Source organism: Puntigrus tetrazona, chromosome 19, assembly GCF_018831695.1.
Source record: "Puntigrus tetrazona isolate hp1 chromosome 19, ASM1883169v1, whole genome shotgun sequence".
Lineage (NCBI taxonomy): Eukaryota > Metazoa > Chordata > Actinopteri > Cypriniformes > Cyprinidae > Puntigrus > Puntigrus tetrazona.
The window spans coordinates 17334637-17362102 of record NC_056717.1 but is presented as its reverse complement, the minus strand read 5'-3'; the positions used below and the strand labels follow the sequence as shown (position 1 = coordinate 17362102).

The 27466-nt window shown below is 41.7% G+C and overlaps 2 protein-coding genes across 2 annotated transcripts; both read right to left on the bottom strand.

Annotated features, from left to right (window-relative positions):
* Nucleotides 1–4832: 4832 nt before the first annotated feature.
* dbpa (D site albumin promoter binding protein a) lies at nucleotides 4833–14918 on the bottom strand. Its single transcript, XM_043218222.1, has 4 exons — nucleotides 13899–14918; nucleotides 11172–11603; nucleotides 8390–8634; nucleotides 4833–7919 (listed from the first exon to the last, which is right to left on the bottom strand). Exons 1-4 carry the CDS (start codon nucleotides 14089–14091, stop codon nucleotides 7704–7706), a joined length of 1086 nt encoding a protein of 361 aa, XP_043074157.1. The 5' UTR covers nucleotides 14092–14918; the 3' UTR covers nucleotides 4833–7703.
* A 2227-nt stretch (nucleotides 14919–17145) lies between these two features.
* On the bottom strand, nucleotides 17146–26840 carry znf865 (zinc finger protein 865). The gene is made up of 3 exons (XM_043217589.1): nucleotides 26434–26840; nucleotides 26011–26124; nucleotides 17146–23819 (listed from the first exon to the last, which is right to left on the bottom strand). Exon 3 carries the CDS (start codon nucleotides 23020–23022, stop codon nucleotides 18487–18489), a length of 4536 nt encoding a protein of 1511 aa, XP_043073524.1. The 5' UTR covers nucleotides 23023–23819; nucleotides 26011–26124; nucleotides 26434–26840; the 3' UTR covers nucleotides 17146–18486.
* Between the last annotated feature and the right edge of the window lie 626 nt (nucleotides 26841–27466).

The window sequence follows — 27466 nt, the reverse complement described above, 5'->3', positions numbered from 1 at the left end:
AAGGTAGGAGTTGGGAAGTCTACGGGGCATGAAACAATATAAAAGTGTGATATTCTCATCGGATATGGGAAATGTGAGGGTCAGGTTGAGCGGCGCAAGGCCACGAGGTCACCAGGACCTCAAGGACAACTGGTGCGTGCAAGAAAAAATATCTTTTTCCCAAGAGCGAGGTGCAATGCAAGATTTATGACTGCGGTGACGAGGCATAATAAACATCACACGTGCTTCATCACGTGCTGCCAGTATTGCGGCACTGTTGTGCCCCTCCTCGCCCGCTCCTGCTGAGATCCTGGACCTGGGCCGACAATAGAATTTGGCGGCAAGCCATCATTTTAGGGCAAGATGATATTGAGTAAAAAATACATTTGACTCAGCAAGTGTTAATATGGGTCAAAGCGGCTTTTTTATATTAGAATGCATCTTTTGTTAACCATTTTAACCTTAGACTTGTCAGCGACATATTTTTAAAATAAAATAAAGTTTAGTATGATTATTTATTTAAAAGTGCAGGACAGAGTATGCTGTTACACTGAATGATGCTGCAGTGGTATTTCAGCTATTCTGACTTTTTTTTCACAAAAGTGATTTGAAACATTATATATATATATATATATATATATATATATATATATATATATATGTATATATAGGAACAATCTAGATTCTGCTACTGAAACAAGGCCTTGTGTACAGGTTGCATAGACTGAAATATTTTGAATTATTCAGTAAATGATCCACTTTGAAAAGTCAGTTATTATGAAATCACATGCTTGAAGTGCATTCAGACAGCTGAGCTTTGCTTGAAGGTTACTCTCAAATCCAATAAAAGGACTAAATCTGCTTTCTTCATGTCACTTGAGAGATTATCTGTAATAATATTGAAAATTAGATGATATCAAGCAGACACTATGACATAAACACGGTCGGTCGGTCACATTGTGAAACAACTTTGAAGACAACAGTCTCTAGCTCTGTTTGTCCGAGCTCTCTTGCAATGACCGTGGGGTCCTAACAGCCCACTGTTACCAAGCAGTTGCTAAGGAGACAGGAATTTGAGGCAGAGAACTAGGATGAGGTGTGAGATGGAAAGAGAGATGAAGTAACAGAAAGAGAGGGAGGCAGGGTGAAAATTAATAAGTAGACTTGTATAGATCGCAGGAAGGGTATTGGAAGGTCTCGCATATGGTTTCTATTGAGGCATTGCACATAATGAATAAGACCTCTCACTCATTCTTGACTCTTAAGAACCTGTACGTACAAAAGCACTCATATAATCAGTTATGCTTCCACACCACTGTAGGCCTATATACATTCGCAATCATCTACCCATAATAAAAATCTCCAAGCTGTTTAGATTTGGCCTTCTGTGTGAAAATCTGTCCCCTTTAGGATCCATTTGAGCTGTTTAGACATTTCACTGCAAGTCAAAACCATTATATGTCAAGCTAGCACATTACATACAGCGAGGGTTAGTAATTTAGAACCAGTTCTTGCTCAGAACAGTAGTGGAACCAATGATTTTCATGACATTAATAGTTCTTGAATGCCTATGTTCTTTTGCCAATGTGAAAAGATGGTAAAATACTCTGACAGTGTTTACTGTGCTGCGACTGAATCTGCTCCGGCACGGAAAAGAAACGAGTTGTGAGCTTGCAGTTTGAATTTAATATGTTGAAAGAGAAAGAATACGTGCAATGAAATAATAAATAGACAATAAATAGACACTGCATTTTCCTTTTGCATTCTCCCAGCCGCTGTATGCAACGGCAAACGCATTTGAACAGTGAAGTTCGATTCGCATTCTTTTTGAGCAAGTCATTAAAAAGAACTGGTTCGAAGGAGTAGTTCTTTACAACTGATTCATTATGATCTTTTTCTTATGAATCGATGGTTAATCCTTTCATTATTGCAGCATCTGCATGTTTTGATACTCTTTTAATGCTCTAATGCAGAGCTGTCAAACTTAGTTCCTGGAAGCCCCAGCCCTGCAGAATTCAGCTCCAACCCTAATTAAACACACCTGATCCAGCTAATCAAGTTCTTTCTTGCTTATTTGAAAGCTACATTTTTGTGTGTGTGTGATGGAGAAAGGTCGGAATTAAACTCTGCAGGGATGTGGCCTTCCAGGAACTGACCGTGCGTCTCAATAAGCATACAGTCCACATTAAGTTCTATGCCAGTGATCCTCAAATCTGTACCTCGAGATCCATTTTCCTGCAGAGTTTGGCTTTAAACCTAATCAAACACACCTGAGCATGCTAATAAGTGTCTTCAGGATCATTAGAAAATCACAGGTAGACGAGTTTTATCAGGTTTGGAGTTAAACTCTGCAGTGCAATGGACCTCCAGGTTAAGATTTGAGGAACCCTGTTCTATGCCATATTAGTAATTTATAAATACTACTTAGGGCAAATAGAGTAGATAGTATGCACATTGGGAACCAGGACAAGGTTGAAATCCCTGCTCTAATGGATATATAATATAAATTGTATTTCCCCGCTGTAGGTCTTTCCGAAACTTCTTGTGCAATAAAGATGTGCTGGAAAAGGATAGTAGACGTTTCCAAGTCGTTTAAAATTAATTAAAGATCCACCTCACCCGGTGTATCCTGTTTTCAATGTGAGAGACAGCTTGAAATTATTCATTGCGTTAGTGGACATTTCGAACAAGTCAACAATTTCAGACTTTTTTGAACAGTTTGACCGACTGAATCAAGAGTGATTCATTATTCGCGAATCTGGCATCGTCCAGTTCTAAACAGCTGAGAGAAAACACGTGACTGGGGAAATGTTGACATGGAAAATTATTCTCAGAATGAATACCCTGCTGAAAAACACATCTTATGCTGGTTAGATACGTTTTGAAGCTGGGTTGCTGGTTTAAACACATGGCCATCATAAACCAGCAAAAGGACCATCTTAAACCAGCATCCCAGCTTCAAAACATACCTAACCAGCATGTCTTTTCACTGGGACTCGCGTCTTTATCTTGTAAGACCGGTATTCCGCCAATATCAATGGGAGTTTATGTGTTCCCGTTGCACCGCACGAACGTTGTTCAGTCCCGTTTTTTATAGGTTTCAAATGTTATTAAACATGTAATCTGAACAGAAGGATTCACCCAAAATCTGCCATCATTTACTTACCCCTTTTTCTCTTCTGTGGAACACAGCAGAATACGTTTTGAAGAATGTAGGTGTAGGTCTTTTTCAAGGATTGTGAACACCTGAAATGAACTTAATTTATACATCCCCTCGTTAATGGAGAACAATCTACATCTTTCATTCGATGAGATGATTCAGAACCTCAACACAAGAGGCCTGCAGCTTCACTACCACCTACAGGTAAGCAGAAACCTGTAAACACAAGCCTGTTCTGGCATATCATTGTAATCAAACATAAAGGCTTTTGGCATGTTATGAAGCATGTGAGGCCAGGCCCGTTTCATGGACCTTGAGCCTCAGGGCCTCAGACTGTCAGGGCCCTCTAAAGCCTCAGGCCTGAGGCTGGAGACTGCCAAAATAAGATGAGCAGCAGGGCTGCTGGTGCATATATAACAAGCTGACAACTACGGCCCCCGGCCTCTTGGCAAATACAGCGCGAGCTGACCACTACGCAACCCCTTGGCAGACCAGCAAGAGCTGGTCTCCGTTTACTATTTTTAGTCATCTAATGTTAGCCTACCAAAACACTCATTTTTATCCGTATAACACTACAACCACCAGATCCAACGAAAGGCTTTTTCCTCAAACCATCTAGCTGCTCAATAGCACTGACTCATCGCCTCCCCCAACCTCCCACCTGAAAAGTCTACTAGGCACTGAAAGACCTGCATATGTGTATGAAATTACAGTACTGACCTCAGTGTAATAATTCTCCCTTCAACACCGCGGTAATGCACTATACCGAGCACTACATTTCATATTAATGTCCCATTTATTGTTGCCCACTCCTGTTAATGTTCTTTTTATTTTTCTATTTCCATTTACTGTTTAACGTCGCCTGTCTTATGCTAAATGTTCACACCGGAGAAACGACATTTTGTGCAGTCCAATGCTGCAGGAGAGAGCCGCAATAATAAACCTTGACTCAAGCCTGCGATCCAGTGCAAAGTCTAGACTGTTGTCAATACACCTATAGAATTGACACGAAGGCATCGTTTTTCAAACATACCCATACCTTAATCAAAATTAGACATAACTAGAGCCACCTTGAGCTTTTTTTTCAATAAGCGAAGGCATTTCACTCAGCAATTTCAAGCTTTTCATCTGCAGTCTGCTGAAGGCCATTTGAGAGAATGGATGCTATATTTGAATGCTTCTCAGAGATGAAGAATGAGAAAGGTCACGCTTTACGTGACGTTTGGGAACGCTTTTTAGCGGAACCGCTTCACCTACAGTATAAGATACATCTATGAGAAGACTCGGGAGCATAATAGCCGTGTACTGACGCAAGCATTCGACGCGCAAGACCAAACAGATGGCATGCAAGCAGGCTAAAAAGAGCTTTTTGCATGCCTGAAACTGGTTTGTATAGTTGGCTGATGGGGTGGGTGTGTGACACAGCTGCTATTAACCTTTATTCAATTAGCTTAGAAACTGACAATAGCAGCGAGTAAACAAAACGCACAAGCAAGGGCTGAGCTGCTATCTTACTTCTATCACCGTTCAGATTGTGAGTCAGAGTTTGGCATAATGTTCTGGTCTACCAGTGGTTTATAACAAATCAGCTTCTGATCAGATTCCAAGGCATTCGTTCAAATAGGCCTATTTACAAACGACTTTGCTTTCAACCATCAATTCTGAAATAAATCGGTATTCACAGCACAAGGGATTCATTGTCAGTGAACAGGGGTAATTATTTATTGGTGTTTTGAGAGGGGGAAAAAAGCCAGACCACATTTCCCAGCATCCCTATAGGCAGGAACAGTAGACATTACCAAGTGATGTTTGGTAGTGGTGCACTCATGAGATTCATAGTTCATAACAGTCACAGACAGGGAGCTGTTCATAATCCACATGTGGAAAAAGGGATAAAATGATGAATACAATACCCGCAATAACATTTAGCAGCGCGCCGTCACCACAAAAGCAACGACGGGCTACCAATGCCCATGAAAGAGTATGTGCACACAGTTACATAGAAAAATAGCACTGTCAAAAGTTTTTAAGCTCTTTAAGGATTCAACCTTCACTTGCTTTAAGCTTCTTTTAAACAAACTGTACGTCTTTGACATGGCATCAAAAAGTAGCGAGTCAAAGGTGGTAGAAGAAGAAGTTCTGTCAAGAGAAAGGAACAGTCAGTCTACTATTTGTTTGTTTCAGGTTATATCAAATTCATACACACAAGGACAAGATTACGGCCCCCCCATTGCACTTGAGGCCTTGCACAGTCTCGGTGGATGGTTCCAAAACAGTGAACGGGCTCAACTGAGTAATTCAAGATGGTCTTGCAGTTACAAGGGAGGTAAGAGAGCAATACATTTCCTTCAAAAAGTAAGTTGAAAACGCTGAAAAGAAACGTGAGAATTATAATCATAACAACAGCAATGATAATGCAAGCAATCGTAATAATAGAGCAACAAGGTTCAAAATGAAAAGACATTAAATTCCTATCTGTAAAGTAATAAAGTTATATATCCAGCACTGTTTTTTTTTGTTGTTGTTGTTGTTGTTTTTTTGTCCTTTTCTTTTTTTTAACAGAATCTTCTTCCAAAAATAGTTGGTAGTGCACTATTAGTTTCCGTGGAATCATACAGCCACCGTTAGCTGGCTTTTCGAAAAAATCGGACAACAATCGAGCAAGAAAAAGCCACAGTATCGCTGATCAGCGTGGCGTGTTTTTTTTATAGTCATCCCAGACACCTGAGAAAACGCATAAGAAATCAGATCTGTCTTTTTTATCGGAAAGATACTACATTTATATATTCAAGTTATGCAAATTACATCTATAGTCACATATTCAAGCATATACTCATGTACACACATATATCTAGTGAGAGAATAGTTTAATATTTAATATATAATATAATATTGTACTTTGTATGGTACAGTAGTATTAGGGTGCATGTTTTTTGGGGGGGTGGGGTGGGGGGGGTTTAATTTTGAGGAAATGTATAGATATACTTGTGTAGGTCTATGTATATATATATGTATACGATCCCTCATACAATGATCAATAATCATAAGAAATCATAAGAGAGCAAAGGTTATAGGCAAACAGGTTATAACTGTTGGGTTATGTGCGTCTGGGTCAAGAGACTGGGTGAGCACCATATAAAATGACGGTCGTAAACACGAAGAGTGTTTTTTCCTGCGGCGGAAAAAAATACGCAAGCATGCGCCAGCATGCAAACCCACTTGCTGCCGACTCGACCTGGGTGAGAAATGCCAAACCAGCACCGATCACGACGTCAAAAGCTCGAGGAACAGAGAAAGAGAGAGAAAGGATATTGCTGTGTTTAACAGTTCTGTGGTTCACGTCTTCAAAGAGTCTGTCTGTGCATATATATATATATATATATATATAAAACATACTGGCCATGAAAACCCACGTCCAGTTTGTGTTCAAAAGAGTGTGTGTGTGAGTGCGTGTCTATTTTGACATTTAAATATATACACAGAAAAATCTTGTACACATTTCACGACTCCCAGAGACATAATGACAGGATGTAACGCCATCTTTCTCTCTCTCTCTCTTTCTCCGTCTCTCTCTCTCACCTCAGGATAAAACAAACACACACACTGAATTTTAAGAAAAGGAATTAAATAAGTGCTTGAACAAATCCATGATGAAAATTTGAAACTATACAGTTATTTTTCGTTTCTCATCAGCTCCGCTTCTTTTCGTAACTCTTATTGACGTTCGTCCCTTTAGCCTTGTTCTCCCTGACCGGCCTGACTGCTCCTGATGTTGAAATTATATCATTTAATGATAACGATCCTGACTTTTTCTTCATATAGCCCTCTTTCGGTCCAGCTCCCCGCGCCCTCCCACCCATATATAAAATATACAAAAAAGATTATTTCCAAAATCTCATCGCCTGCCTGCTTCCGCAAGTATAAAAATATACAGTTTTCCTATGTCAAAATCTCTTTCGCACTCTCCCCGCCGTCCGCCTTCCTCCTCCGCCTCTTCATCTGCTCTATTATAGCTGACCCTAACAGTTCAAAAATATACAATGTGTTTTGTTTTTTTTTGTCATAGAAAAAAATTACATCTCTGCCGCCTCCTGTATAGTTCTCTCTCTGAGAAAATCATCCCGTATAGAAAGAGGATGTTCACAAGGGCTACGTGACATAATAAACGGTCTGCCTTTATGATCCGTGAGTATTTATGAGACCGGATTGCACATCCTCGGTCGAGGTTTGGGGTGTATCGTAGCAGAGGAGCCGATGCTTATGAAATGCACTTGTGCTTACAGTACAGGTAGACCTTGTGCACATCTCTCGCGTTGGGGGTTGTTCAACTTCGAACCACTATTTTCGAGTATTTGTTTCAACCAAGCACCACGCCGGCTAATTCGACCGATCCCTGCAGGTATGGAAAGAAACGTAAATCGGCGAACAGAGTACATCGTAGTGCTTATTTGAAGCAAACGCTACGAGAAAATGCCTTTCCGCGATGAGTTGAACAGCCCTTGAAACGCCATTTCAAAATCAGTAATTGTGTCTTTCTCTTCCTTCCGTTCCTCCTTTTTCTTCTTCATAGGTCTCCGTGGCGGGTCTCGTATTTGCTGATGATGTTGCGACAGCGGCCCAGCTCTTTTCGCATATCAGCGACTTCTTGGCGAAGGGCGGCGTTCTCCCGCTCCAGGAACGCCGCTCGGACTGAAATCTGGTTCTCCTTTAGTCGGCGGGCATCGCGAGAACGCTTTGCTGCTTCGTTGTTTTTGAAGCGTCGGCTCCAGTACTTGTCATCCTTTGGAGGGAAAAAATGGAGAATTATAGATACATGATACATGCACCATATATGCTTATTAGGCAATATAATTTATATATATTTATATATATATATATATATATATATATAGAGAGAGAGAGAGAGAGAGAGATAGATAGATAGATAGATAGATAGATATTTGTGCAATGCTAATTTTCATCAATTTTACACTCATTAGCTTTATTGTCCAAACCAAAAATTTGTAATTTGATAATTAAAAAATTTGTCACTGGTGCACTAAACCATACAGTTACAATATTAATAACAATACAGTTGATGTTTTCTTTTTTTTTATCAAATGGACTCTTTGGATGTTAATTAAAATTGCATATTAAGCTTTATAAATTATTATAATATTTAATTCTTATTGGTTTATTTAATTGATTATTTATAGCAGCACGATAAGACATTTGCCAAACAATCTCTAAAAATCGAATTATCTGTAGTACCTTCTGATCGTCTGGCACCAGCATTTTGCGTGCCTTCTTGATCATGGGCTGAGGCTTGAGCTCTTCTTCTGTGAAGCGATGCCTGCGCGGGTCGAACGCCTCCTGGCCTGGCACACTGGACAGGGCCAGGTCAGCGGGGTCGGGATCAAAGTTCACCATGACATCGGCCGCATTGGTGGGAGGCACCACCGGCGGGGGTGGGCAGGACGGGCTCGGAGAAGGGTCAGGTGGTACGGTTTGAGCCCCTGTTGAGAAAGAAAAGAAGTGTCGGGAACAAATAGCCTCTCACATGTCGCAAACCACATGTTACCAGACAGATGAAAACACCACACGTCTGGGCTAAGAGCAAAGAGGATTACGAACAATACGAGTGTACGTTCCCTGGCTGGATGCGATGGCTCGCTTTAGCCACAAGGTTGCGCCAAAAGCCAATGTGGACACTTGCCAAATTCAGCAGCTGGCAGGCAAGGTGGACAAGCCAACCTGCAGTTTCAATTCATGTTATAAACATCCAGAGAAACACCATAAAACTGACCCTGAAAACACTTGCATTTTGTTCGTTTAAATTCATTGGGCCTCGCTTTCCAGCACTTTACGTTGCTCACTTCTCGTATATTCTTCCTCTTTTTAGTGTGAAATATGCTTTTAGAGCAGCTGATAGCGCTACGATTGGAAGGCGAGCACTTGACTTTAATTATGATACATTAGCTGTAATGACGGTTTCTGCTTTAGAGGTTCTGAGCGGCTGCTTTAAATTGTTCCAGAGTAACTTCCTGCACAGATATAATGTATTTTGGGATGTACACATATAATTAAGAGCTAATTATACGCGAGTAAGCATTTGCTGTTGTGTGCACCTTTAAACATCGCTTGTAAATGTTGAAATAAGATAATTCTGTTTATTTCAACAACAGAACAATCCGGCTTCAGCCTTAAAACAGCTCTCGAAAGCCCAATTTGCTCATGTAAACATAATCAAATTCTTTGTAATTTAATAATGAGCTCCTAAGCCTGAGCACTCAGGAGGCCTGCCAAAGATTTGTTTTTCATTCATTAAGACAACGCACAAAGACCAACACAAAGTGATACAGGAAGACCGTTACGTAAAGCGTGCTCCCACCAAACTGACGTATTGTTCAGTTCCTGTACTAATCCTCGTCTATCTCAAAACTATCAAGGAAAAAAAAGTGTTTTTTCCCATGAGCATGTACGAGACCAGCTGTCCTTTGGGCCTCTTCCTTTCTATGCGGGAGGAGACATAAACAAGAGACACAGCTGTGTGCACAATTCACATAGTACAAGCTATACAAACACACAATGACATACAGTGTTTATATTACCATACAAAGACAAGCCCATCTCTCTGTCTGTCTATCTATCTATTTATCTATCTGTCTGTCTATCTATCTATCTACCTATCTATCTATCTATCTATCTATCTATCTATCTGTCTGTCTCTATCTATCTGTCTCTATCTATCTGTCTGTGGCTGTCTATATCTATCCATCTATCTATCTATCTATCTATCTATCTATCTATCTATCTATCTATATATATCTATCTGCCTTTCTGTCTATCTATCTATCTATCTGCCTTTCTTTCTGTCTGTCTCTATCACTCTTTTTATCATTCTATATATTGTTTTATCATTTTATACAGACAAACCAAATGCAACATATCTGTCTATATATATATATATATATATATATATATATATATATATATATATATATATATATATATATATATATATATATATATATATTGTTCTATACACTCAAGTTAATGTACTTTTTAACTGTATAACTGTACAATTATAACCACATTATTGTGCCACACATATCACTACGCAGCACACACAGCTTGATCTGTATCAGACATCTAAGAACAGACAAACATTTCTTTTACCAAGAAAAAAAAGGAAATACCAGACATAGGAATACATATCTGTTAAAACTTCTATCTTTTTAGCTTTCTCTTTCTATGCCTCTTACCCCTCCCTCTCCTCCCCTGTCTGTTCTTTCCCCTCAGTCTCTCTCTCCATTGCTCTCTGCATCAGCACGTGACAAGTCTACTGCACATGGCCCCAACGTGTGAGAGAGCAGGAGGGGGAGAGAGAGAGAGAGAGAGAGAGAGAGAGATTTCAAAACATGCAATAGAAATGCACCCACATCTCCAGCGGTCCTCTCTCTCCCTCTTTCTGTGCAGCATTTTGAAAATTCTAATGGATCTTTTAGTAAATACAGTGCAGATTACTGTACAATAATTTATATTTTATATTAGTTTCATTTACAATGTCCAAAACTAATATCAAATATAAAGAATGTGCAATCAATAATGCCATCAGGTTGTTAGGTAGGCTATCTTTTGCTTGACAAAGCTAAATTTGGTGCTTTCCCAAATATTACATGAGGTTATTATTTGCTCTGATGATTATGCTGTAAAGAAGCATTTCCACTCTACACACACTAGTACACACACACAGCTGTGCCCTTAAAGCTTCAAAGGCTGCACTGCCCTGGGCATCAGAGGCCAACAGTTTTAGACATCCCATCATGCCTCACTGCAGTCTACACAAGTCGCTGAGACTGTCCTGCTCATGTTCACACCAATGCGCACACAAAAATACACCAAAAAAAGCGGTGAAAACAAAATAGTGTTGTCATACAGAAAAACAATATCCAATGTGTGATATGCAACTATTAAAAACACATTGTGGGGCGACTAAACCATCAGCAAGCCATTATGATTCCTCACAAAACTGAATGAAAAGGGTTCTTACCATGCAGACACTCCGGACCTCCGAGCAGTCCAGGGCCCTGCGGCACGTCCAGACCCAGCAAAGAAGATGATGAAGATGATGAGGAGAGGGAAGAGATGGAGGATGCAGAGGAAGAGCAGGGCGGAGAGGAAGAAGGTGGGCACTGGGAACTCTGACTTGGTACGGCCGATTGCGTGCTTTGGGAAGGGACCTGAGCAGCCGTACTGCAGGTGTTTCCTGACGGCATACACCCCATCCCATTCTCTGTCAAGAACTCCTCCAGGTCCATGTACTGTAGCTGGAACAGGCCGCCATCACACGGCAATGTACGCTCCCATAGCAATGGGCCGAGGAAGGCGGACTGGTTAGTGGAACGCAGGGAGCCGTTCCCACCGTTCATGCCCCCAACTCCACCCAATGAATCCTCATCGGAGTCCAGGGGTTTGTCTTTATCTGAGAGTGGCAAAAAAGAACAATAATGCATCAAATATGTTCACTTTTTTTATTTCAAGGTGAATACATTTGCATACATGTCACGGAAAGAAAATCTGCAATATTCTGGATTTAACCACACACAAAAAAAATATTTAATTGACCGTAGTACAAAAATTTGGGCAAATTAAAATTTCAAGGGACGCATTTATATATATCAGTATATCAACTTAGTACGAGTCAAGATTGAGGATGTGTACACTATGCACCCTATGCAACTTTTGGAGCTCTAGTGGTTAATAAATAAAACTGCATGTGTTTTGCGGAAGAATAATTAGAATATAAATGTAGGCATTCTGTAGCGGTCAAGGATAAGACAAAAACACCGTTTAGTCGATTGATTATGGACATACTTTGGGAAACCTCAACAAAAACAGCTAAAAGTATTTTATATTAACTACACACAGTTTTACTACTAACAGTAATTAGTCAATTTATGATTTTAGCATTTATTAGCTTTTATTGGTGTGGGATTGTTGTGTTTTAATCCAAATATTTATTGCTTTTAAATATAAATGGGTAGTTGTCAAATAAAAACTGGACTGTGTCCTATGGTGTGACATGGCAAAAATGTAGAAAAAAAACCTTAACACAAATAGCGTGAGAAAAAGTATCTTTGTTCATAGAGCTTCAAATAGCATGAAGAAGGTTTTAGTTCAGTGTTAAGTGTTGTTATTTTAATTTGTAACATTTAACCAATACTACCCATATATATTTTTAGTTTATTTTAGTCATTTTTATTAAGTTTTAGCATTAGATAGCAACACCGCTGGATATAATGGAGTACTTAATTATGCATGCTAATGTCTGTTATTTTTACATTTAGATTATCTTTGCCACTATCTAAAAGTCCACCTTTAAAATACTAATAATTTAATAATGCTGTTAAATGTAATCTTAATCAAATCTCAAGATGAATGTCCCTTTAACGCATTGTACATTACAATGTTCGGGTGCTGGAATTCACTTGTGGCATTTAAAATGTTTGCCTCTTTAGTGCTTTCCTTCTGTTTATGTAGATAATACAGTATATAATTTTAATAGGATGCTTATCAGTTTTAATCCTGGTGCATCCAAACGTACTTCCACAAATAAACACGCCGCCCATGCGTAAAGGCGTACAGTGTGCTTAACGAATAAACAAATCTCGTGAGTGCACGACCCTTGAACTGCTGCGGTATCACAGCTGCAATGGGCTTAGAAACACACAATGCCATGTACACGGCTGGAATGCCACGGGCCAAGATGGAAGTCTCTTTCTCTCTGCCCGTCGCTCAGATGGAGAGATGAGAGATATGTGTGTGTGTGTGTGGTGGGGGTGTTGGATCTGGCTGGCAAATGAGAGTGCTGCATGAGTGCTTCTGAGGGAAGCAGGGAACTGAGCTGTCATCTTCAGCACGGGGGCTTTTGAAGACCGAGCTGGGGAATATGCGCTGCATAGTGATAGCTTGGAAAAAGCTGTGTTTCACTCTACAACAACAGTGCTCCGACAAATGGGAAGCGGAGGAACGTTCAAGGGGTAGCTACCAATAAACTGGAAGAGGGGAAACAACGGTAACAAACGGAAAAAAAAAACGATATGGATGGAGTGCGGGTTTTTTTGACAAACCGCAGCGGTGAAGGTGTCATTACACTGGAAAGATTTACCAATAACGTAACGCATTTAAAGATGTTTCGACGGTTGAACACTGGCCTTTTGGTAAAAGTGCTGTCAAGAGTGTGCATCCTCCTCTTACTGATTACTTTTAACCTTTCTAAACCTGCAGTGGCGAGTATTATCCACGAGAGTGCGCGTCTGAGCAAATAGTAATGTGTACATCCGTATTAAGACAACACCTCAATGCATTTTAGGATGGCATCCCTTTAATGGCAGCCATGGGAGCTTCAGAAATCCCTTTAAGAGAGGGGAGAGGCCCTTAATTTCTTTAATTTATAGAGAACCCCGTCAATTCACATCATTTGTCAACGATTTAACCGTGGAGTCGAGGAAACAGCCCGACTGGGTGAAGAATAGAAGATGTTTCCTGGTTGCACAGAACTGAGGTAGATTGCGAGGCAGCAAAAGTTATACTGCTGCTCTCCACTTGTGATTTAACTACACTATAAGCTAAAAATATTATGTGGATAGCATATTATATTAACAGAGACACTATTTAAGAGACTGTAAGAGTAGATTAGTGGATGAGAGAAGGAGAGAGAGAGAGAGAGAGAGAGAGAGAGAGAGAGAGAGAGAGAGAGAGAGAGAGAGAGAGTCACCTTTCATCTCTGCACAGCAGTCTTTCCCTCTCTGGTCCCCTTTAATAGGCAGCTGAAGAAGGGATTTTAGACTGGCCATGGAATTATTCAGGTGGCCATTTGTGGTGGTACCTGCAGGGTTAGCAGGACCGAGCTGTGGACTGGTCCCTGCTGGAAGGTCAGGTGGCAATAGCTGAGAAATTGGCCTGGACATTCCTCGGTGTAACACCTAGTCCAGGTTTAACCAGTTAATAACTTTTCAGATCACTGGACAGTTGAGCTGGTTGACTGAATCAAGTGTTCCAATCAAAAGTAGAAACGTACAAAAACACAGAGTTTGGCAGTCGAACGAACCTCGGGTAGCGGCGCGCGTATGGAAGTTCATGAGCATTTAAATTCGAATTCAAAGCCCTAACGCGTTCCCATTAGGAACCTGAAGCGAACTGGCGTTCTGTAGGGTCCGCTCAAGTGAGAAAGATGCCGGAGTTGTACTTCATCCTCTTCGAGCGCACTGGCTCCCTTTAAAGAAGATTGTGCCGATTGTTTGGCGTTCAGTAAACCTTCCGTGGGGTCGCCGCTCATTTGTTGACGTGTGTCATCGCGTTTAACTGGTGCTCCTCGCGGCCAGGACAGAAATATTCCCCGAAAAAACGAATGAGTTGGATTAGACGGGCGTCCATGGAGGCAGAGATACGATTGAGTCCCACACAGTCGGCAGGAAACTGCGAGTAAACTATAAAATCAAACAGAATCGAATGAACAGAGAGCTGGGGGAGAAAAAAAAACTCCGTCTGCAAATAAAAAGACGGTTCCCCTCTTCGGAATATAATAAACAAATTAAACGTGAGCGGTGACGGTCAAGACTGATGGCTGTTATTATTCCTCTACCCTCTTTGTTGCTCTCTCTCTCTCTCGTTATTTTTGTAGCTAACCTCTGCAACCTCTTTCTTTCTTTCTCTCTCTCTTTCTTTCTTTCTCCGGGCACTCGGTAAAGCGAGCGCTCCGTATCGTAGCAAGAGTCAGCTGGAACGTACACGGGCAGCGCTCGTGACATCACCTCTCACGGGGGAACGGCGCTGAAGGGCGGGGCTATTTATTATTCATTATACACACCTCCTCGATCGACGCCCACAATATGATAAACGAGCCGCTCTGGCCAATACAAAAGCGCCCCTGTTTACATATTAATATCAGACCACCCCTGTTTCCACTAACCTCTTCTGTGCCGTTACATTTTCGTGGATCGAACTAATTCGAACGGGAGGCTACATGCATCCAAACAGCGGGACAAAGGACAGAGCTCGATATAACACATGTGCGTGTCAACGACAAAAAGCGCACGGTTGTCATAAATGCACTCTTCGTTATTTATATAGGCTTTACTGAAGAATGTTTTGCGGCATTCTCAACAAAAATCTTGATTTCGTGACTTGAAATGCTTTATTCGCTCATTGCTTTGCTTTGTCCCCCCTCTAAACAGTCTTAATCATACGAAGGAGTTTTCATAGACCCCCTAAAAATGCCAAAATGACTTTTAATTCGGACTTTGAATCGACGCTCTGCGTAACAGATGCGCATGCAAGAATCGCATTTGTAACTTTCACACAGCGTCATGTCGTTTACCTAAAGAAGCTGCCTTGCAAGATCTTGCAATGAAAAGTATACAGTGGTAACGTGTCTTCAATGTAAACACGACCGAAATCAGTAGATGCAAATGACTGTTATGGGAATCGCAATAACATTCGTCTCGTCCATCTAAGTTGAAACCCCGACTGCTTTTTCTAACCATCATATTCATTCATTCTCTAATTTGTTGCTAGCTGTCATTGGCTGCAATAAGTCAAAAAACGTGAGCATGTCGGTTTGGCCGACACAAATGTATTTCCACAGTACCTTAAGGCCAGCACTAGACCTCGTAGCAAGCACATGGCTCAGGCACGCGCGATCGCTACCTACCGGCGGCCTCTCCTTCACGCGATTGGTCTAAAGTAGGTCAGTATCTGCCCTTCGCCAGATCCGATTGGACAAAACTAGGTCAGTCGCTCCTCCCAGAGTTCTCCCCATGCTAGTGCCGCGTGAGATGGGAGTAAAACAACATGCAAAGGCGGCTTGGTGAGATCTTTGTGGATTAGTGCCGGCAACTCTTGTCAGACGCAGAGATCAAATGGAATCTGCCTTTGCGTGTTTAAAAATGAAAACAAACACGAATAAGGTTCCGTCCGCGGGGATTCTTCTGCACAGGCTGCAGATCTGACCACACAGCCGATTTAAAGCGTGTAAAATTACGATAATATGCCTTTTGATCCGCCTGATAAACTAAATGGTAACTTATATGCATGCGCGAAGCCCCGACATATTTCACAAGTGATTTTCGGCGGCTTTTGTTCCTTCAAAGGAGAACCTAGAAATATGATAGAATTTCGAAACTTTCAGGCCTCGTAGAATATTTCTGAAAGGCATTGAAATGTCTATAGCGGACGCTATAGTTATTCTAGTTATTCTCAACACAATATTTCGATTCTGTTTACAAGGCAAGCACCGGTCTTTTGTATTAATGTAAAATGCACTGCTCCTGAAATTTCAGGTAATCCCGGTTAGGGAGAACAGTTCCAAAACATTTCTTATACTCGCGTTCGGAAAATATTAACACAACGTAACAGATTTGGAGACAAATTATTATATAGGAGATCCTGGAGTGGGGGGGAGGGACTGAATGGTCGGTATCTTGCATGATTCTTTTCAGCAGCATGCCCTGCACAAGCCTCGCAAAGCAAAGCAAATCGAGCCGATTTGATTTCCGAGGCATCTGCCACACAGAGAACATTACTGCCACCTAGTGGGCATCGCTTGCAACTCGCAGAATCATGTTGATTTCAATTAAGGTCATGTGAGATGATGTCCTGTATTGAACTCATTAAACTTTTGCTTGGAGACACCCGAGAGAGAAACTAAGTGAACAGACGGTTGTGTTCCTCTGACACACCAAACCAAAGTACCCTTAAGGGCATTCTTCCCTCCACCTCTAATAGTGTATGGCACTGCATAGGGCATGTGCCAACACATGTGAGCTGTAAACAGCCACATCCAGCAGAACTAGGCACCATGGCACCAGGTGCGTAACACCTGGTCGTATCCTCTCATTTGATGTTTATAAATCATTTAACTTTCATGCCATAAATAACCAATTAACCCAATCTGCTCACCGTCACGAAGAGGCAAAGCTCTGCTTCCCATAAACATTCAGAAGAAACACTCCGAACGAAGACCGTACATTTTCTATCTTTTTATTTGCTTTCTGAGAGACTCAACATTTCTGTTGACTCAGAAAAAGAAAACAGTTGTTTAGTATTTATATTTTGTATTTTAGTTTACTGAGAGGAAAACATTGGGACAGTAGAGCTAAGTAAAGTATTGAGAATGAATACAATAGTGTTGGGAAAGCTGGGCTAAACTGTGGTTTGGGTTAAACAGATCAAAGGGGCAGGGAACAAAAATCACACCGATACATATATTCCCCACATCTTACAATGACAGACCCTGCCACAAACCCACCCACCCCTAAAATAGTAAAAATGATTAAAAAAAAAAAAACAAAATAAAAAAAAACGTATACTTTGAATAATAAAAAAAAAAAGAAAGAACACAACTGTTACATAATAAAATATAATACGCATTGTACAGTACAGACTGGCTATTCCTCGCTCCCTCTAGCCAATCTCACAACCAAAGACATTAACACTTGCCATAGAAACACCTGCAAAGGTTTCTTTACATATTTCTTAAAAAACAGATGACATTAAACACAGGAACGTGGCATTAGCAACACCATTCTGTCCCCTCTGCATCAGCTCTGCAGAATATTTTGCACGTTTTGACAGTTTTACTGCAGCGAGTCCTCTTTGAGACACTGTTCAATTCAACATGGAGTGTCATAATTGAGGTTGTTCATAGGGAATACACACGCTATGTACTTGATTCTCCTCCCAAAACCAGTAACTTTCAGTTCCAGGTCAAACATTTGCATTTTAACATGAAGACAGCAAAAGGGGGGGGGCTGGGGGTGGACATAACACAACACCTCAATGAACAAAAAAAAAAGAAAAAAAAGAAAAGAAAAAAAAGTTACGTATAATTGAGAGTAAACAAAGGCTATACCGTTAAGCTCTGAGTACTGGGGGGGGAAACTAGTTTAGAGAATAGATTGTTACTGTTCAAATTAGTTCACTTTCACTGGTATGCATCCATCATTGCAGCACAAATAAAGTTACGAAAATACATAATGAATGCATTTGTAGAGGATAGAGATGCTACCATTACAACAAAGGTGCTACCAAAAAACAGTTCCATAATCTAGAATATTCTTCCCCTTTGGAGAAACCGTGTTAAGAGATCCATGTCGATAATGGATGGTTCTTTAGGTACAGGCTTGTTTTCACATCAACAGACTCTTTTATTTTTATGAGGCACTCCCTTGGTTACAGTCTGACCATGGTTAAGGAGTTGAATGTGTGGCGCTTTCCACCAAAGTCCTTTATGCCTACTTTCACGTGATCCTTGCCTTGAAAACATCTGTTTTTAAGGCCTTCTGCTTTTTAAGATGTCAGTTTACCTAGTGCCTGTAACCTGTCACAACTGTTGATCTTTCAGTCTGGTCCTCTGCCTTCTGAACATTAGTCCCCTTTATTGACATTTTGATTCCTCTACTGACACGCCGACAAGCAAATTTGTGGCGCTGCAGGAGGGTGCTGTTCCAGAATCGAGAGGGACATTGAGAGCAAGAAAATGCTCCTTGGGACAGGTGGTGGGCCCGATGACGGAGAGCTGTCAGTAGCCTTCGAGAACGTTTTCCACAGACTATGCAGCGCAGGCGAGTCTGACGGCCGTGTTTTCTTGGTGGATGCCTGATCACACGGTGCACTGAAAGAGTTATGCGGCTTGAGAAAGTGGTAAAGGGACAGACAGGGCAAGAGTATGACTTTAAGGGAACGATGAGAGACCGCAGGCCTCTAAACCTTAACCGCCCCACACGCCATGTGCCTCCACCTACATTTAAACCAAGCCCTCCTCCAGTAAACTTGGCCCATTTCAGCTGAGCTATCCACTTCTTCCTCTTTAGCTGCTGCTGAAGCCTGCACTTCTTTCGTTTTAAATACATATGCCTCCTGGCAATTTCGTAAGCACTGAATCCAGCCATCATCTGCATGCTACTAGCCAGTTTATATTTTTTCTTTTTTTTTTTCTTCTTCCTCTGGGTGACATCTCCCTGGGCCTGAGGGCTTTGCTGTAGATGTTGAGACTGCATGGAAAAGGGGTGCTGTTGCTGGTGGTGTTGAGAGTGCTGGGGTGGTGAAATGTGGATATGAGGTGGAGTGGAATGAACAGTGTTACCTGGAACCCCTGGATAAATTAACTGCTTCCCACCGATTTGTTGCTGAATCTGGAGGGGGGCCATAGGGGGGTTTGAGTAGTGCAGATGTTGGGGGTGTGAAGTCACATTTGAACTGTGATGTCCTGATTCTGGAGTGTAAAAGAGCGGAGAATAGCCAGCAGGCTGAGGATGCTGTGTGAGAGCGATGGTTGAATGGGGCTGTTGTACTCCGTGACTTCCACTTTCGGGTGTTATATGAAGGAGTGCATTGGTTGCAGCCTCGCTCTCGGAGACAGATGGGGCAGTTCCAATAGATTCACTTCCCGTTGGTTGCGTCGTTGGCCCAGTACGAGTCAAACCATGTTGAGATAATCTATGTCTGGTCAGACTGTTGGAGTAGGAAAATGCCTTACCGCACACTTCACATGAAAACAGTTTCTCCCCTCCGTGTTCGTGAATGGCTTGGTGATGGGCTGTCAAGTGGAAGTGATGGCGGAAAGATTTCCAGCAAATCTCACATGTATATAGCTTAGGAGGGGGTTGGTTGCTTGTGCTAGCGTTAGATCCTTGAACTTTATCCTGAGAATAGGAGTAATAAGCGCCAGGGTTGGTCTGATTGGTTTGATCGGGTTGATCTTGATTAGCAGGTGCCCCTTGATTTGTAGCAGATTTGGTTTTACTCCGCCTCGGCTTGAAATCTCCCCGTAGATGCAGTTTTTCATGCCTTTTCAGACTCTGTGCATATCCAAAATCTTTTCCACAAAGGGTACATTTGTAGTTCTTCTCCCCCGAGTGAACAGTCTGATGTTTGGTAAGGTGAAACGGCTCCCGGAAGTCTTTACCACAGATGTCACAATGAAACGGCTTTTCCCCTGTGTGCACGCGTTCGTGCCGACGCAAGGTTTCGCGTCTGCTAAAGCCCCGCCCACAAACAGTGCATAAATAAGGCCTTTCAGAACCATCTCCAGCAGCACCATTGCTTCTACGACGTTTCACTCCTTCTCCTGGAGCCCCACCAGGTCTCGGCTCTCTTTTCTGTCTGGGCTTGCGTGGCCGCTTGGGTTTGGCATTAGGATTGTTGGCATTCTGTGAGTTAGGCTGCTGCTGTTGGGTGGGGTGAGATAAAGGTATCATTGAACCACTCAGGCATTCTTCATTCCCACCATTTCCTGCGGATGTAGATGAAGAGGCACCCATAGACCCGAAACCAAGCCCTCCTAGCAGACCTCCGATAATGTCTCTCCGTTCCTCTCGCCCCCCTGTATTGTTCATCTCAGCAGGCAAGACAGAGGCGGCGGCAGCTGCAGCAATGGCAGACATGGCACTACTGGTGACTTCATCCTCAGAGTCATCCAAAAGAGAGGAGAGAGGCAGATGAGACTGCGGTTGGTGATGGTGCTGCTGATTTTGAGGGTGTGGATGAAGGGTGGGGGCTAAAGGAGCTTTTCTGAGGGCCGGACTCGACATGCTGTTGTTACAGGTGTCTCCAGAGTAGGATGGTGGGTTGGCCTGTTGACGACGATAATCTTCGACTCTGTAGGACGTTTGGTAAGGATCTCTTGAATACTCTGGATTATACTTCTCTTCAGTTTTTCCTACAGGATTTTGATTAACATTTCTACCCTGTGAATACAGACTGTCGCAAGACATTGCTGCTGTGCTATCCTCGTTTTTGCAAAATACCAATTCTTTTGTGTCATCCATTTGTCCACCTGCAAAGTCATTTTCAACCTTGCCCTCTACTGAACTTATTGAGCTACCATCGCTGCTTCTAGATCTCCTCCCTGGCTTGCCACAATTACCTGATGCAGCATGGTTAAGCAAAGAAGTGCTCTCTCTAAAGCAGCGGCCACAAGCAGGGCAGCGGTAGGGCTTCTCTTCGTGAATTTTCTCATGTCGAGTGAGAGACTCTCTGCGGTTAAATGAACGCTCACAGACAGAGCAGGCGTATGGACGAGCTCCAGAGTGGATAATGCCATGCTGAAGCAGGTGCCCTCTCTTCTTGAACCCCTTTCCACATTCATTGCAACAGTATGACTTATCTGGACTTGAGCAAGCGGAAGACATAGGGTCTGTGTTCTCATGCTGATGGTGAGCATTTTGTGAAATTCCATCTTGTGTTGAGTGGGGGAGATCTGACTGATGCTGATGACTTGGGTTTGCGTTTGTGCTGCTGTTGGGACCACCACCATCTTCCTCATGGCAGCGTATGTGTCGGCGAAGGCTTGGGAGGTGGGTAAAAGACTTGCCACACTCTCCACAATGAAAGAGAGGCTCTTGCTCTGGCTGTGTTATATTGGGAGTCATTGGTTGCTGATTTTCAGGTTTGGGGTTTTGAGAGATGTTTGATACGAGCACAGAAGCAGAATTTGAAGATGGGGCAGAGGAAGAAGAGGAGGAGACAGTTGAAGAAGAGGAGGACGGTGTTGACGAGGAGAGGATGGAGGAGGGGTCACCACCAAGACCCCTCATACCAACCCCTCCACCTCCTCCCACAAGACCAGAGGACCCATCATGACCATGTGCCCCAGAGCTGGCATGGCAGTTAGCACTGCTTGTACTGCTACTACTGTTATTATCTGTCTTCCTCTGGGGCAGGTAGCCAGCCATGGCTTTCTTTCTCCTGCTGCCACTACCTCCACTTCCTCCACCCCCAGATCCACTATCTCCTTTCCCATCATCTTTTGGTACGGAGAGATGGAGTGGAAGTGGCAAAGGCAGGCCTGCTTCTTGTTGCATTAGAGAAGCCAGCTGATTAGATGAAAGAACAGGGATACCTTGGAAATCAAAACCACCAAGAGGTGAAGGTTGGGGGGCAGGGTGTAGAGGGTGGTGTGGATGCGCATGGCTGTGAGGGTGGGACAACGCATGAGGTGGAAGCTGCTGCTGCTGTTGCTGGGGCTGAGGAGTTGGATGGCCATGGGCATGGGAAGGATGGAGGGCTGGAGGAGGAGCAAGGCCTGTATTCGAATCCGCAAGGCCGAGATGATTATGGGGACCCTGCTGAACTAGAAATTGTTCTAAACTGGCGTTTGTGGGCACTCCAGAAAACAGGTATTGGTTTGCAGCGAGCATGCAACTAAACTGCTGGTGTAAACTTCTTGCATCAGACTGGGCTCCGACTAATCCAGCCACTGAGCTGCTACTGCTGGGGGGATTATTAGAAGTGGTGGTTGAACTTGAAGGGGAGGGCGATGATGAGGATGGCCCAGGAGATGGCTGAGGAACAGAGAGCCCAGGGTGCAAGGGTGGTGGTGGTGGTGCTGAGGTTACAACTCCTCCAATTACCCCAGATCCCCCTCCAGTACTTCCCCCTGCAAAATCGAAACGCCCCATTCCTGAGTGAAGCTGCTCCTGTGCAAGAGCAGCCTCAGCAGGGTGAAATGTGCGTAGGAATTGTGGATAGCCAGAGGCGGAACTGCCACTCCCGCTGCTGCTGCTCATCTTGCTTGATTTACGTGTGCTTTGTGATGATGAGGATTGAGTTTGTTGTGGAAGGGGTGGAGGGGGTGCACTCATTTTGGCAAATAAGGATGAAGAATCCGCAAATGCATTACTTCTAGATCCTTGAAGGGAACCGAGGCCAAGACCAGACAGGAGGCCACCAGATGCCTCGCTTTGTTGTTGCTGCTGCTGTTGAAGCTGCTGCTGGTGCTGAAGTTGGACCTGTTGTTGGTGCTGCAGTTGTCTTTCCAGCCCCAGTCCTTTGAACTGGTGAGCCTGGTGTCCACTGAGCATTTCTAAAATGTCCATAGGGTACTTTCCAAACTGGAACATCTCCCTCTCACTGTTGAGGGGTGTTCCTAGGATTTCTTTGTCCCTGTTCACTTGTTACTGCAGTAAAGTGGACAATGTAATCTAACCTAAAAGATGTACAGAAAAAAATATCTGGCACTAGGGCCACTAATAATCAATATAAAGCTTTAAAGCAATCTGCTAGCAGCTCCAGTTTTTACAAAGAAAATGCCTGTGTGGGAGTAATTTGTCTGATGTTATGACCGTCCATCCCAAACAAACAGAGTTTTGGCTATAGTAGTAGGCCACTACATGTGATAAAACTCTGGAAGTCTTGGATTAAATAATCGTCTATAAATATAAAAAAAGGTAAAGGTTGTTTACAATATCATGCAATAAACACAGGTCTGCATTAGTCTTCCAAAATTACTATATCTACAGTTAAAACAGTAAAAACATGTCTACTAATATCATAGGAAAATTTGCTTCACAAAATGTGTTTCACTAAAAAGCAAACCATTTAGTGTTGAAAGCCACTTAAAACTGAAGCAACGAGGGAATGTCTTTCTTTCTTGATATTGGTGTATTCCTTTGACAACTTCTGAATAATATGGTCCCACTTTTGATTTCCTCAGTAATGTCTTCATGTAATGAGAAAATTCTGCTGAACAATTTTTCTCCCAATTGTTCCAAGTTGGAGTGAAAAGGTGAAAGGTCAGATAGTCCACAGGGTGTATCCAACCTCTGTCTAGAACACCTCAGCTGGAAGACCACAGATACAGCACAGTGGTATGACCAAGTAGTTCTTCCTCCTCTCTGCCGTGGGCACCCTGTCAGTCCTAATTTAGAGAAAAGAGAGATCAAAAAAAGTCTGAAGATTTTTAATCAAAGGACAAATATTTCAAAAGAATATGAAGAGACTGGTACAAAACATGACATGAGAAGAAATGACTCAAAGCAAATGCAAAGCATAACTTTCTAACAATTCATAGAACATCACTTTCTACCACAAAAAAATCCTAAAAACATGAAGATAAAAGACATAAAACACAACAAGATAACAGACAAAAATCCTAAAGAATTGTAGAACTCTAATGGTAAATGTAATAAAAAACATCTAAATAAATAAATAAAACACAACTATATATATATATAGATATATATATATATATATATACACACACACACACACACACACACTAAGATTTTGCTTTAAGAACTACTTGCATACAGGAGCATGTTCAATTTAATTTTTCAGTAGTTACATTTTTTGTAGGGGATTTTCACTGGTATTGGTAAAAACTTCTACATTTTAATTACCATAAAATAGCATAGAAATAAACCATAAACACAAATTTTTAAGTTTAAAAAAATCTGTATAAGCGTAATAACTCCATCCGTGTTGCTAAATAGCACTGCTATGACATGCAAACTTTATTCATGGATAACATGCGCACTGCAACTGAAGAAAAAAGCTACTTTGTTCATATAAACGGTTCAAATTCATTCACACATTACTGTAAGGTTCTTTTACTCTGTGTAAACAAAAAGCATACATTTTATACTTCTGTAAGCTAAATTAGTCCTTAGAAGTCCTTTTAGCTTTAAAAAGGAAATGAGCTGCAACTATTTTTTAGTCAGCGTAAAAAAATGCCACCAAATTAGTCACAAGCGCATGCATATCTAAAAATAAAAATATAACTTTAATATTTAGTTGAAGGAATGTTAGCATATAACATGCAATGTAACAACAGTATATTCTGATTTGCTGTAATATCCAAAATACGTATTAAATAACATGAAATTTCACTGGAGATAACAACTACTCAAAACATAGTATTACAACAACACTACAGTATAGTAATAGTAATACTAGATTACCCAAACTAGAATGCCTGACGTCTGAGAGTTAAGCCAAATAACATGATACCAGGTTAAAATCAGTATGAGGCTATCAGCTGCATCTAGGACTATTGTGAACGGTGCATCCCTTTGTCAGATACGACACAAGAAAAAATGTATTCTACTACGTGTTAAGTATTCTTCAGAATATAAATAAATAAGAACTAAGCAAAACTAAGCAGAACTATATAAAAAAAAAAAAATTAACTGTCCACATTCATACATTCCAAAAAGCGGTCATTAGAAATTCTAATTAAAAATTGATTTTGACAGATATTATGTCAAACGTAACTCTAATAAATCTACTTAAATGAACACTGGTTATTTTACTCCATGTAAAAAAAAAAGCACCCAAACTTGAACAGTCAAACGTGACCCAATTTACACTGAATTGATTTCTAAAGACAGGTATATCAATAAACACAATTAATCCAGACCAGCCAAAACAGTGCTGAAAACATTCATCCACACATTCCAAAATACGTGTTTATAGACTATATAATCTGTCAATATTAAATTCTTATAAAGGTTTGATTTGGGCAGATATTAGTCAAAAGTAACTGAACTGAAACTACTTAAAAATAACAATGGTTGTTTCACTTAATGTAAACAAAGGTGACCAAATTCATATTCGTACAGCAATTTTTGTATTAAGCAACAGATTTTTAGATTAATATCTATTTTAAAATTATATATTTTTTTATGTTTTAACGTATAATGAAAAACACAGATACTCAAATACATGAATTTATTAAAAGTATATAAAAATGAACATGCAAAATAAAAAAGGCATGCATTCACGCATTCCAATACAATCGAGTTTTCACAGGTCCTAAAATGTGACAAAAACAAATCGCTTTTTGTAAAAATAATAATAATAAAATAGAAATTTCGAATGTTACTAAAACGAAACAAAAACGCTGGTGATTCTAACACCAATAACTCCAATGAGAGGGCATGCATGGAAAGATAATCAATAACCAGCAATTCACAGAGGGGGGAAAAAAGCATGAAAATCAAGAGCTCAGTAAAGAAAATCAAATAACTGCAATGTCAACATCACAGACAAAGGAGAAAAATATCCACGCAACTACAACTAAATTCAACTGTAGAACTGTTAAAACTTACCGAAGCCTTTGCAGGTTGAAAGAAAAGCGCCGATTGTTCTCCGGGATGGTGTGGACTGTGAAGGGGGATGAGGGAGAGGGGGAGAGCCGAATTCCCTTTTTCAATCACATCCCTCTATGGCACAGCAAAAAGTTTCAAAATAAAAATTCACAGCGAAATCAGAGCTCTTAAAACGTGCAAACAACTTGGCGTCATCGCGCACTAATTTAGCTAAATGCGCGCATGCTACTCGTTGCGTAGAGGCTAACAACATGACAGAAAAACAGAAACATAAACAAGAAAGTGACCGTGAGTGCAGACAGCCCGTCAGATGAATTCAGCCTATAAGCCCACTTCACTCTGCTAGCCTCTTAGCTAGCTAAATAAAGACGTCGTACCCTTTCACATTGCAACAGAATGCATTCAAAAGCTTTGCTATCCCACCTGCTCGTGAACGGAGAAAGTCCTCTCGAAGAGCAATGCGTGAAAATAATAAAGGTAAAAAGGGCGCCGAAAGCGTAGATGTGCACAAAGGCGGTTTCCGATTTCAGGTTAGCAGGTCATTTTTCCTCATCCCGTGGAAAAACACTCTCGCAGGCCTCTCCATCGCTTTCGATCCGTTAAACAAACCCCAATTTCCGCTGGCGGCGCTCGCTAACGCTCAACCTCGCGCGAGATCGTACTCGTCCTAGAATTTCGACCGAAACTGCCTTTCGAGTTCGTTTTCCGCTAATTTTTTTTGCGGATTATGGTCGGCCAAATATTTTCCGCCCCGTGTCAATTTTTAGTGCCCCCGTCTTCCTTTGGGTACTTCTGTTCGCCTCACAGTGGTCGTTTCCGGCCAGTGATACAAGTTCCGGGTGGTGTTACCTGTTAAAACGTCCGACATTGTCCTGCTTGGCGCACTGAAACCAGTGTGTGATGAATAAGTGGGGTCAAAGAAAGGCTTTTTCTTTCTGTAATGTATTTGCGTTTATTGAGGTTGGGTAACAGGGAAATGTTGCGTAACGTAGTTTTAAAAACACCACTGACGGTATTCGTCGTAATGTTACGGGGTTAGTAAACCGGTAACTAAAAGCGCCAAAAACAAAAACAAATGGCGCGCTGCGCGTTCTAAATGTTCCCCTGCCGTATGACGTAGTAACACATTCTCAAAACGCATTTTACGAGCGTTCCCGCGCCAGACTCAAAAACATCACGTTTAATCTCTCTCGCTGCGCTTTGACTGATACAAAATAGTCAGTAGGAACAGCTGTTCCGCCCATATGCGAGCCAAATTAATTACAACAATAGCTTCACGTTGCTAGAGAGAGAAAGAGAGAACGCGCGCAGCATTTTTAGACGGCACATATATTTTGGAAAGGATGCAGGGCACAGCACCTCTCTGAAGCCATTTTACCAACATGCCGCCGTCTCTCCCCCCCACCCTACCCGAACATAAGGTCCTCGCCCACCCTGCCCCTCAAAATGGCGAATG

Excerpts from the sequence above, each read along its gene's own strand:
- dbpa (XM_043218222.1), bottom strand. The coding sequence starts at position 14,091 with ATGTCCAGGCCAATTTCTCAGCTATTGCCACCTGACCTTCCAGCAGGG. Across the intron at positions 11,604-13,898 it reads CTGCTGTGCAGAGATGAAAG|ATAAAGACAAACCCCTGGAC; the intron begins GTGACTCTCTCT and ends TGCCACTCTCAG. Across the intron at positions 7,920-8,389 it reads TGGTGCCAGACGATCAGAAG|GATGACAAGTACTGGAGCCG; the intron begins GTACTACAGATA and ends TTCCCTCCAAAG.
- znf865 (XM_043217589.1), bottom strand. The coding sequence starts at position 23,022 with ATGTTCCAGTTTGGAAAGTACCCTATGGACATTTTAGAAATGCTCAGT.